The sequence below is a fragment of the Microtus ochrogaster genome, chromosome 10, assembly GCF_000317375.1.
Source record: "Microtus ochrogaster isolate Prairie Vole_2 chromosome 10, MicOch1.0, whole genome shotgun sequence".
Taxonomy (NCBI): Eukaryota; Metazoa; Chordata; class Mammalia; order Rodentia; family Cricetidae; genus Microtus; species Microtus ochrogaster.
In genome coordinates, this window is record NC_022016.1 from 50520688 (window position 1) to 50533323 (window position 12636).

Here is a 12636-nt window from a genome sequence, read left to right on the forward strand (position 1 = left end):
TGTGAGCCACCATGTGGTTGCTGGGAATTGAACTCAGGACCTCTGGAAGAGCAGGCAATGCTCTTAACCACTGAGCCATCTCTCCAGCCCCAGAATATTTATTTTATTTTATTACTATTATTGACCAGACAGGGTTTCTTTGTTGTAGAATATTTGTTTAACTATGTAAAGATGTGTTGCTGTTTTATCTTGCCTGCTGAAGGCACCTGAATGGTCTAATAAAAAGATGAACAGCCAATAGTGAGGGAGGAGGTATAGGCAGAACTGGGCAGGGAGATAAGTAGGAGAAGGGATTTAGGCTCAGAAGAAGAGACGCCAGGGAGATGCCAGGGGCCAGTAGAAAAGTAGGACATACAGTATGAAAGAAAACCAAAAAGCCCTGAGGGAAAAGATGACTAGAAACAGGTTAAATTAAAAGCTAAGCTAAGGCCGAGCATTCGTAATCAATAACTGTCTTTATTTGGGAACTGGTTGGTGGCCCAAAGGAAATCCCAACTATACTCTGTAGCAAGCTCTCTCACCAGACTTTCTTGAACCACCAGCCTACAAATAACGACATGGAGACTTATTATTTTGAAAGCTTGGTCTTAGCTAAGGCTTTTCCCCAACTAGCTCTTATAACTTAATCTGTCTCTATTAATCTACATTCTGCCATGTGTCTCAGTTACCTCTGCTCTGTACTTCTGCAGAGTTGCTGGCATCCCCCTCTTCCTCCCAGAATCCTCTCTCTCCTCGGAAGTCCCACTATTCTCTCCTGCCTAGCTATTGGCCATTTAGTTCTTTATTGAACCAATCAGAAGGCACCTTAGGCAGAGACATATCTTTACAGTGTAAACAAATACTCTCTTTGTAGCTCTGGCTGTCCTGAAACTTGCTTAGCTTAGTCGACCAGGCTGGCCTCAAACTGAGAGATATGCCTGCCTCTGCTTCCCAAGTGCAAGCTAGGATTAAAAGTGTTTGCCACCAGCACCTGGCTATTTTTCTTTTCTCTCAAATACTAATTTTTAAAGTTTTTTTTTTGTTTGTTTTTGTTTTTCGAGACGGGGTTTCTCTGTGGCTTTGGAGCCTGTCCTGGAACTAGCTCTGTAGACCAGGCTGGTCTCGAACTCACAGAGATCCACCTGCCTCTGCCTCCCGAGTGCTGGGATTAAAGGCGTGCGCCACCACCGCCTAGCTAAAGGTATTTTTTAAAATTAATTTTTTGTGCATTGATGAGGGTTCAGATCCCCTGGAACTGGAGGTACAGACAGTGGTGAGTTGCCATGTGGACGCTGGGAATTGATCCTGGGTCCTCTGGAAGAGCAGCCGGTGCTCTTAACTGCAGTCATCCCTCCAGCCTGCAAGTATTTGAAGAGAAAAATACCTATTTTAAAATACTATCTAACTCAGATTTAACTTTACCCTAAACTTCTCTTATACGGTTGACTCTTACCTACTCTAGAAGGCCTTGGTTACTAAAGCCACTGCCTAAGAATCACTTTCAAACTAGCAGTATGAATATGGCTTCAATTTCAACTTACATTATTTATTGTGCACATACATCTATGTGGGCTCACATGTGCTGTGGTGTATAGCCAGAGGTCAGTGGAACACTTGCAGGGGTTCCAAGGACAGAATTCAGGGTGCCATGCTGGTTGGCAAGCACCTCTACGGTGCAGCCATCCCACTGGGCCTACAATGGCACTTCTGAGCAGTTTTGTTCTCCCTAAACAATTCTCACTAGGGAAGTACAAAAAAAAAAATCTTAATTTAAAAGTAATTTATTACATTTTTATTGGGGGCACTCTCCTTTTACAAATATGTAAAACACTTATAGGCTTTCAGCATCTTACCTATGCACAACAGTGTACGGGTCTTGTCCATGTCTCTCCCTCTCCCACCAACACAGCCGCTTTCAGAAGCTGTTTGCTCTTCCAGTGTTTACCTTTTGTTCTCTGTAGCCCTGGCTGGCCTTTAACTCACCAAGATCCACCTGCTTCTGCTTCCCAAGAGCTGGAGTTAAAGGCACACGCCACCATACCAAACCCATTGTTTATCTTTTAAACATAAGCAATTAGGTCAGGTGTGACGGTGAGTTCCTCTAACATCCCCACCCTCAGGAGTGTGGGGACACAAGAGGCAAGAGGATCGAGTTCCAGGTTGGGCTGGTGCAATAGCTCAGAAATCAAAGGCACCTGACATGCCTGGTGACCAGAGTTCAATCCCTGGAATCCACTCGAAGGAGGAGGGAGAGATGGAGTACACAAAGTTGCCCTCTGATTTCCATGTATACATCACACAAACACATTTTTTTTAAAGGCTGACCAGGTGTGGTGGTGCCCACCTTTAATCCCAGCACTCAGGAAGCAGCAGGCAGATCTGTCAGTTCAAGGCCAGCTGGGTGGACTGAGTAAAATTCAATACCAGCCAGGGCTACGAAGTGAGACCCTGCCTAAATGTGGACAACTCTTCCTGTATTGGACTGATAGGCCTTTTTAAAGTTTAAATACAAGCAGTTGTTTTATCATTCACACAGAAGATGGCGTGGTATAAAGTGCTGCTCTCGGAGGGGAGCAGAGAAAAATGTGTAGTTCAATAAAACCAATAAAAAAAGAAAAAAAACAAAAACGCTGCTCTCCTGCCTAGCTCCAGCTCAGCCTGACAGCTCAGCCCTCTGAGGACGTCTGAGTTGGGGGAGTGCCTCCATCAGGCTGACCTGTGAGCATGTCTATGGGGGTTTTCTTGATTGCTAACTGGCAAAGGAGGGCTCACCCCAATGTGGGCAGTGCTACTTCTAGGCGGGCTGGGCCAGGCTGTTTGAGAAAGAAATGAACCCTGGACCTGGGAGCAAGCCGGTAAGCAGCCTTCCCCAGGTCCTGCCCTGACTGGCCTCAATGATGAATTTGTGACCCTAACCCTGGAAGTTTAAGTCAGATAACCCTTTCCTCCCCTAAAGTACCTTTGGTGAGTGGGTTTTTGTTGTTTCATTTTTCTTTTTAATCACAATAATAATGAAACAGCCAGAACGGGTGAGTGTGTCCCGAAGTTCCTGTGACATTTAATAACTGCAATGAACAGAAAAGCTACTCTGACCGAGAGATCGCTTCCTATTCCGTCCTTCTGTAACATAGGTAGCAGCTGTTTACACAGCATTCCGATGCCCCGCTCTTTTCCTGGGTAGGAAACAAGTCTGGACTGGCGTCAGCATTCCCAGCAAACCGGTGAACACCAGTACCAGGAGGGTACTCGGGACAAACTCTAAACAGACGACTGGAACTTTACAGGAGAGACGCTGAAGCGGATTTTCTAGACACAATTTGGTCAAATATAACAGAAGTCGGCTTTCTCTCCTGTGAAAGCAGGATCAGTAGTAAAGCCTTTCTTACTTGTGGAGTTTGGTTCAGATTGTTCCCAAGCTCCCAAATATTAGTCCCCTAAACAGAAGACTAAGGAAAACGAACCTGGAGCTCAGTGACATCGTGCCTTAGACGCGGCAATGAGCACAGGATCAACCATATTAGCAAATGGTAGATGCAGAATAATAAAGAAAAGAATGGGTGTTTCTGGCAGATGCTTACAGAATCTGTGTAACTAACGGGCTGGCCAATTGGTCCTGGTCTCGGAGTGACTGTCAGCCTGACGGTAGAGCTCGGGCTGACTGCTGCGGGGATTGACAGCTGTGGGGATTTGAATGGCTTCGGATCGAACGCCCACCAACCGGACGACTGGAGTTCTGGCGATCAATCCTGGACCTTGGCGACTTGGCTTTGTCGTTTCACCCTTCAACCCGACACCCCTAGTGTAGGAGGAGTGGCGGGCTGCGTTTCCGCCCAGCTCCCGCACGGCTAGCTTTACCCAAAATAATTACACGGAAACTGTATTCTTTTAAACACTGCTTGGCCCATTATATCTAGCCTCTTACTGGCTAATTCTCACATCTTGCTTAACCCATTTCTTAGCTGAGGTGCCGCGGCTGGGGGCGCCCTACCTCCCTCACCCGACAGGGCGACCCCGATCCTCACCGCCGGGGGAACAATGAGGTTCCGGCTTCTTTAAGGGAGATACCACCGCGCCGGTGGGGCAGGGGACGGTGTCCTCCCCGATGATCGCACTCAATCCCACATCGCCGCCTGGGTCACGGCGCCGCCCGCCAACACGGCTGGGTGACTCGGACAGAAGGTGCAGCCTCCCAGCACCGGCCGCACCACCCCGCGGGCCCGCTGCCCAGACCCGCCATCCGCGAGGAAGATGCGCCGGGCGTCCGGTCGCAGCGAACCGCGCACTGCAGCCCGCCGTCCGGTAGGTCAGCAGGGGACAGGGAGGGCGGCCCGGGGCACTGGCAGCAGCTTCCCCGAAGTCCAGGGACTTGCGCCCGCTGCGGCAGAGGGCAACCGCCCCCGGCCGCCACCCCTGCGGGCCAGGGCACCAGTGGTCGGCCCTGCAGCGTTCACACTGCCGGCGACGCTCGGCTCGGTTGCAGCGCCGGAGAGCAGCGGCGCCCTAGCGCTGCACACCGCGCTCACCCAGCCGGCGGCGCTCGGCGGCTCTCGGTGGCACAGGCGCACTACGGAAAGCCGGAGGGGGCGGGGCCCGGCGTGAGGGGGTGTGTCCGCGCACCACGGGGGCGCGCGCCGGCTTCTGACTGGAGGCCGCGGCAGCCGAGGCGCGAGCTGCCCGATAATGGCGGCCTGCAGAGCTCATGAGAGGGAGAAGCGGCGGCGGCTGCCCTGAGGTAAATCTGGCCCTTCGTGGTGGCACGGATGCCCTGCGGTCAGAACCGACCTCCCTGCATGTGTCTCTGTCCCCGGCAGGCCTGTCACAGACCTCGCAGCGGAGTCATCCCCGGGAAGGCCCGGCACTGCCCCGGCCAGCGGCCGGGACTGCGGCCTCCGTTCCCGCCCGGGCCACTCCCGGGTCCCCGGCCCCTAGTCTGCAGCCTCCGGGAGTTGAAGCGGCTGCGGAGCCACGGGAGGGTCCCTCGGGGTTTCCGGGGACTGTCGCCGGGAGTGATCTCGCGGCCGGGGCAGCGAGCGCGGCACCTCTGGCCTCGCTCGTCCCTTCCCCGACACCGGCAGGTGCATGCCCAGGCCGGCCGGTGCCCAGCTCCCGGGGAGCAAGGCAGGCTTGAGGGCCCGGGAGATGCCACCGAAGGATGCTTCACCGGGGCGTCTCTCCCGCCAGGAGCCCCGGGAGTTGACAGACACCTTCCCGAATAAGGCGCCCCTCTTTCGGGGGACGATGACAGGAGGGAGAGAAGGGACTGCTGCAGAGAAAAGAGCCGCTCGCAAGCGCGTAGTACCCGGCGATCAGCGCCAGAGCGGGGCAGAAGGTCCACCGGGGCCAGGAAATCTGACATTAGGAAAGACAGTGAGAGCTGAAAGGCTAGGCAATTAAAGGAAGTAGCTCAAGGCAACCCCCAGAAGCTGTCATTTTCTTTTAAATCTGGCCTATGAGCTTAAAGTAGCTGCTCCCAGAGTGTCGGCTTCCAGGGCCAGTCACTTTTTGTTGCTCTGATTGTGCAGCGCAAGTACAATCTCAGGTTACTCTTCCTGCCCGCGCTGACAGTCGGCAAGTGAGCATTTGAGGCGTGAGGAAGTACGCTGCAGGCTCTCCATTCACAGAGGGGCTCTGTAGGGCCTGTGCTCCAGCCTGCCTTTAACTGATTTATTAAGTTGGAACTCCCAAGAACTTTGGTCAGAGACTTCCCTTTGAGGTCTAAGATGCTCTCCTCCCCTTTGGCAACAATTACCTAGAATTAAGTAGCTATCTTAAAGCATAATAATAATAATAATAATAATAAAAAAGGTCGATCTATTCTAAGCCACTTACTTACATTTTAAGGAACAGTTCTTCTACAAAACTTGTGTTTATTTGTAAAATAAATAAATAAGTAAATAGCCAAGCATACTGGCGCATGCCTGTAACGCCAGGACTTGGAAGGTGGAAGCCGGAGGATCAGTAGTTCGGGATCATCTGCTACATAGTGAGTTCAAACAAAACAAAAGCGATGTTCACTTTCAGTCCATAAACAGGAGTTGGGTATTTGTATTTCTAACTGTGAGGGGGTTTTGTATTTCGGTGTTTTTGTTTGTTTTATTTTTTTATCTATAGATTTGGAGCAAGTCCTGGAACTCTGTAGTCCAGGCTGGCCTCGAACTCACAGAGCTCCGCCAGCCTCTGCCTCCTAAGTGCTGGGATTAAAGGCGTGGGCCACCATCGCCTGGCATATTATTTCAGTGTTTTTATTACCTTTCATAAATGTGTCAACCTTAAGAAGATGTACATACATTGCTTTCTTTCTTTTTTTTTTGAGGATCAGTAAACTAAAATGTTGAATTTGGGGGTTGTTTATTTATTTATTGTTTTTTGAGGCACTGTTTTCTGTGTAGCCCTGCCTGTCCTGGAACTCATACTATAGACCAGACTGGCTTTGAACTCAAAGATCCGCCTGCCTCTGCCTTCTGAGTGCTCAGATTAAAGGCGTGCGCCACTACTGCCCCGCTTTGGATTTGTTTTAACTGCGCCAGCAGTTCCTGTAGGGAGCAGTGTAGTTTAGTGGTTTAAGTCCTGGATGTCGGAACCAACAAGCTGCATGACGACTGGTTGTTTATTTGCCCTCTCTGTGTCTTTCTCCCCTCACTTCTAAAATGGCTGTTCCAACACCCACCCCTTCCTGCACAGATTATGGTTAAGGATTCGTGAATTTAGCCAGGTGTGGTGTCACGCACCTGTCGTTCCATTGTTCCCGAGAGAGCGGCAGCCAGGGCTGTTGAGATGGTTCAGTGCGTAAAGTTATTTTCTGCCAAGCTTTACAGCTCACGCTCAGTTCCTAGGACCCACACGGTAGAAGGAGAGGACTGCCACATACTGTCCTCTGAGTTCCAGAAAGACACATCCATGCACACAGAATATCAGCTTTTAAAGGTGAAAGCCATCTTGAGCTACATACTAGCAAGATCCTGTCTTTTAAAAAAGGACTGAAAGCAAGGCATGGTGGTACAAGTCTTTAATTCCAGCACCGGGGAAGCAGAGACAGGCTTATCTCTGTGAGCTGGAGGCCAGCCAGGGTTACACAGTGAGACCTTGTCCAAAAGAGGGGTGGGTGGGTGGAGCCTGGAGATAGAGTTCAGTGGATAAAGCATTTGCCAAACAAGTCTGAGGAGCAGAGTTTGGGTCTGCAGAACCCATGTAAAGACAGATGTCATATGGTGAGATGGGAGGCAGAACCAGAACAGTCTCCAGAAGTTCACGGGCATCTAACCTGCCGTGTGCTCCAGCAGTGACAGGAGAGCCAAGGCAGTCTTTGAACAGGTGTGTCATGGCATGAGCATGCCTGCACTCACACACCTAGATTAAACTTTTAAAAAGTCAGTAATGATGGTTCTGTAACCATGGCCTCTGAAGCCAGCCTGGCCTACCTGTCAAGCTCCAGACCAGGGAACTTGGCAAGACCCTGACTCAAAGACAACAAAAGCTCTAAAAACTATTTTAAAATACTTGAAATAGTTCCTGATACATGGTAAGTGCTATCTGTTACCTTTATTATTATTGGTAGATTTGTCCAAGGTGTAGCTAGATACCCTTCAGTTCCCACAGGCGCTGAAACAGTTAAATACAAGCCAATAGGTATACCTGATTTCAACAGAGTACTTTGTTGATTTTTCCAGAAACCTCGACCTTGAAGATGGTGAGTAGCCAGCCAAAGTACGATCTAATACGGGAGGTAGGCCGAGGTAGTTACGGTGTTGTTTATGAAGCAGTCATCAGAAAGACCTCTGCAAGAGTAGCAGTGAAGAAAATTCGATGCCACGCACCTGAAAATGTTGAACTAGCCCTGCGAGAGTTCTGGGCACTAAGCAGTATCAAGAGCCAGCACCCAAATGTGATTCACTTGGAAGAGTGCATTCTGCAAAAAGATGGGATGGTGCAAAAGATGTCCCACGGCTCTAATTCTTCCCTTTATTTACAGGTATGTGTCACTGGATAGGAAATGAATGTAAGATTGGTCAGCAAGAGGAAGTGAAGAGTGTCAGAGGAACTTCTCCCTTAACGCAGGTGTTTTATGGCTAGGTGCAGACAGAGGTCTTCAGAGGATAGAGGAGATATTTGCTTTAAGCTGCAACGTACCTAAAAATAGCATAAGCCACCCGTTGTGCCTGGTGCTTGCCAGTCTGTGTAGGAATGGGACGAGTGGGAATCAGAGGGTTTTTGAGACTAGCATCACAGTTCAGTTCCTGGAAACCAATTTTTCTAAAATAAACACAGAAGACAAGGAAAAACACCACAATCAGTAATAGTAATCAATTACCCATCGGTAATTGAACTTCTCTTTTTTAGAAGGCACAGGTCTAAACATAAGCCTTACAAGAGTATATTGGTATTTGCCTATAATCCTAGGGCTTGGGAGGTGGAGGCAGGAGACTCAGGTGTTTAAGACCAGACTCACCTGTATATCGAGTTTGAGACATGCCTGGACTGAATCGTGAGTTCCAGGACAAAAATCCTCTGACCTCCACACTTGCACAATGTCCTGCATGCATGTAAGCACTACATATATATGCACATACTTGAAACACACACACGTAGAATAAATAAATGTAATTTAGCAGTTAAAACAAAGAGAGTTAACAACAACAACAAAAACTATGTTTGATGTTGTGAAAAAGGCTCAGAGGGTAAAGGACCTTGTTGCCAAACCTGGTAACCTGAGTTTAATGTCCGGGTCCCACATGGTAGAAAGAGGGCGTGGACTCATGAGAGCTGTTCTCGTAACACCCACACCTACACAAAATAAATAATTTAGAAAAGTTTAAAAACTGTCTTCATTATTAACTCTCTAAAAGTACTTACGTTGCCATGATTAAAAAAATATGTATATATTGGAGCAAGGCAGTGGTGGCACATACCTTTAATCCCAGCACTCAGGAGGCAGAGGCAGGTATATCTATGGGGTGAGTGTCAAGACTGTCATATTACGCAGAGAAACCTTGTCTCAAAAAAGATTGGAAATCTTTTTTTTTTTTTTTGCCAGTGCTAGAGATTGAGCCTTGGGTTTGGGGCATAGTACATAAACTACATTCCCTCCTAACCCTTGTCAACTCTGCATTGAATTTTAGAGATTAGGTACACAATCCCTGTGGATGGAAAAATGAAGATGTTAATACATTTGATTTAGTATAAATTCAGAACTAGCAACTGTAGCAAGAATTAGATATTGTTTAATACTGAGTACAGATCCAGCAACTGTAACAATTATGTATCGTTTAGTACTTTGAGGTCTTAAGATATGAAGTATCCGATTTGACTAAGTGATTTTTGTATTTAAATTACTTTTTTAAGTAAATCTCTTTTGCTCTTTAAAGCCTTACAGACCTGTATTGCTATCAGAATGACTTGAAATAAATAATCCACCTTTCCTAGTAGCTATTTGTTCATGTGTTATGGTAATCACTAATCACGTCTGCCTTCCCTGGGTAGTCAAAGACAGAGGTAGTGCTGAGACAAGATTTGGCACAGAAGAACTCAGAAATAGGTACCTGTGTTGAAATAAAATAGTCTTTTCTATGCATTTATAAGTTAGCCAGATTTTTCTTCATTTACTCATTTGAGATAGTCTCTGTAGCCCTGGTTAGTCTGGAACTCACTATGTAAACCAGGCTGACCTCACACTTACAGAGATCCACCTGTTTCTGCCTATGAGTGCTGGGATTAAAAGACATGTCCTACCTCACCCAGCGTAGTTGACCATATATTTATCAGTAGAATTTTGTATCAAAACAGCACAATACAATATAGTCAATACACAGATCTATAACATAACCAGAAAGTTCCTATGCATGATCTTTATTATCTGTATAAATTTTCATTTCTTTTATGTTTTTCTAGATATATTCTTCCTTGTTCTCAGCTGAAATCATTAAATTAATTCCTGATAGCTAAAAATCCTTATCCAAGAGAAAATGTAAAACAGACACTTACAAGCACACAATTTCATGCCTCAGGACTTTGCAGCCTTCAGTCTGTATATTTCAGACTAGTGACATAGATGATGTAGGAACATACGATAGGGAATCTATATATCTTAGGGCTGAAGAATTATGAATTGACTGGGTGTGCTGCACATAATATGTGCATATATGTGTTAACATTTGAGACTGAGAAAGGATTATCATGAGTTCAAGGCCAGCCTGGGCTACATATAGAGTTCAAGGTCAGCCTGAGGTACAGAGTGGGACCCTATCTAGGGAGTTAAAAAAGAAAAACTAAGCTAGGCAGCGGTGCACGCCTTTAATCCCAACACTCAGAAGGCAGAGGCAGGTGGATATTTGGGAGTTTGATTCTAGCCTGTTCTACAGAGCCAGTTTCAGGATAGCCAGGGCTTCACAGAGAAACCCTGTCTAGAAAAAAAAAAGAATTACAAACTATTTAAAATTTACAGAGTTTAACAATAATTATTTAGATAGGTGGGCGAGAACCACACATGTGCCTTCTTGCTGGCCAGAATTCTTATGTACCACCACACCTGCCCTCTAAGCCACTATTGAGCACTGGGATTCTGTGTTACACAAGGCTGTTTATTAAGTTCAGATGTTAGGGAGAGACAGAAAGCTGAAGTCAGTTAGAAGCAGTACACCTGTCTCATTCTCTGCCCTGGCACACCATGCAGAAAGAAGGCTCCTGTAGGCCATTGCCATTGCTGCCGTCTGCATAGGAGGCAGAACGGAGGGGCACCTTTGCTTTTGCCAGAATAGCCAGAGGAAGTAGTGGTAGTAATTAATTTAAATATAAATTTACCAGTTTCTCACTCTTCAACAGCTCAGCTCTGAATCTTCCCTCTTTCAGCACACCAGTCTAAAAAATACCGTATAACAAATAATTTAAAGGCAATATTGCTCTATATTTTAGTTTTTTTTTTTTTTTTTATGAAGCAACGAGCTGGGAAGTGATAGAATTTAGTTATATTGGCCAGTGTAGAAAATGTAGGCCATTTGGGCACTTTCCAAAATGGGCTATTAAAATGCTACTTCTCGGCTCAGACATTTAGTATGTATTTAGTAGGGACAAAGGTGGTATTTTGAAGTGCTGAAAATTTTTTTTTAATGCATGCATAAAAGTACTAATGAAATGAGATATTCCAGAGGTTTCTAGTTACAGTTGGAGGCTGGTGCTGGACTCATCTCAGTGCAGAGCAGAGCTTCCAAACCTTTCCACTTGTGGCCTCCCCAGAGAAACATGTGCGTGACCCTGGGTATATGGGTGTGCAATAAACATGTACTGGGAAAAAAATCACAAATAATTCCATTTTAAAGCAATTCTTTGGTTACCTTTTATTAAAGTATAAAGTAGGAAGCAGGCTTATACATGAATGAAGAGAATGTGCTTGTTTGTTTCTGCATAAAGAGTTAAATCCTGGGCTGGCATGATGTGCAGTGGGCAGACAATTTGCTGCAGGCCTGACACCTGAGTTTCATCCTCAGGTCCCACAAGGTGGCAGGAGAGAATCAGCCTCCAGTGTTAACCTCTGGCTCGTGGGGGGCAGGGGTGGGGCCCGTACTCAAGAGTGCACACATACACAATAGAGCCATTTTAAAAATTATTGGGTGAATGTTCATTGCTGTAGAGCATAGATCATCTTCAGCATTTTCCACAGTCAGTGCTTTTATTTTATGAACACCAGTGGTGAAAACAACAGTGTTTCATATAAATAGTTTAGTACAAAATGGTAGGTATATGTTTTAAGGCAAATCATAAATTGTTCAAAATTCTGTACTAACAGCATTTAATGATTCTCTTGCCTTAGCTTCTATAGTGCTAAGGTTACAGGTGTGTGCCACCATACCCACCTTAAAACAGCAATTTTTAAAATTAACCCCCTCCCCCAGACAGTCTCACTATATAACTCAGGTATAACTCAGGCAGGCCTTAGACTTGTGGTCTCCTGAGCAAGGTATAATGACGCACACCTATAATTTCAGCACTGAAGACGGAAGCAGGAAGAGCAGAAGTTCAAGGCCAGCCTTGGCTATACGGTGAATTTATTGAGGCCTGCATGAACTATTTGAGACCCTCTTTCAAAACAGAGGGGGGAAAAAAGAGGAAAGAAAATAGTACCCAAATTAAGCATTATACCACAACACAATCCACTGATAGACCGCCTTGGTACTTGCTTGCTGATTAATGACAATAGAAAACTATCAGAAGTCCTTGTTTTCCCCAATAAAACTAATGTTTCTATAAGAGCGGACAACTTTGCAATTCGGTTTTGAATTAATTTTTGGTAACTGAAAATTTATTAAACCTTTGACTGTTGGCAATTTGTTTTGTGTGTGTGACCCCTACTTTCTGTTTAAGAGACCTTTGCCTTAGCTGGATGATGGTAACATTAATCCAGTACTGGATGATGGTAACATTAATCCAGTACTCAGAAGGCAGAGACAAGCGAATCTCTGTGATTTCAAGTCCAGCCTGGTCTACAGAGTGAGTTCCAGGACATCCATGGCTACCCAGCAAAACTCTGTCTTGAAAAACAAACAAACAAAAAGAATAAAGTCAACCTTGCCTGGCATGTACAAGATCCTGGGTTCAAGCCGGGCGATGGTGGCGCATGCCTTTAATCCCAGCACTCGGGAGGCAGAGGCAGGCGGATCTCTGTGAGTT

The 12636-nt window shown here is 46.3% G+C and overlaps 1 protein-coding gene across 2 annotated transcripts in view; it reads left to right on the top strand.

Annotated features, from left to right (window-relative positions):
- Positions 1–3884: 3884 nt before the first annotated feature.
- Positions 3885–12636, top strand: part of Pdik1l (PDLIM1 interacting kinase 1 like) — a 13002-nt gene continuing 4250 nt past the window's right edge. Inside the window, exons 1-2 of one of the 2 annotated variants that reach the window (XM_026782314.1) lie at positions 3885–4278; positions 7647–7948. In XM_026782314.1, the coding sequence (XP_026638115.1) occupies positions 7664–7948 (285 nt within the window). In that variant the 5' untranslated portion in view covers positions 3885–4278; positions 7647–7663. Of the gene's footprint in view, positions 4279–4628; positions 4712–7646; positions 7949–12636 lie in introns of those variants that run through there. The other variant, XM_005353076.3, reaches the window with a different exon arrangement.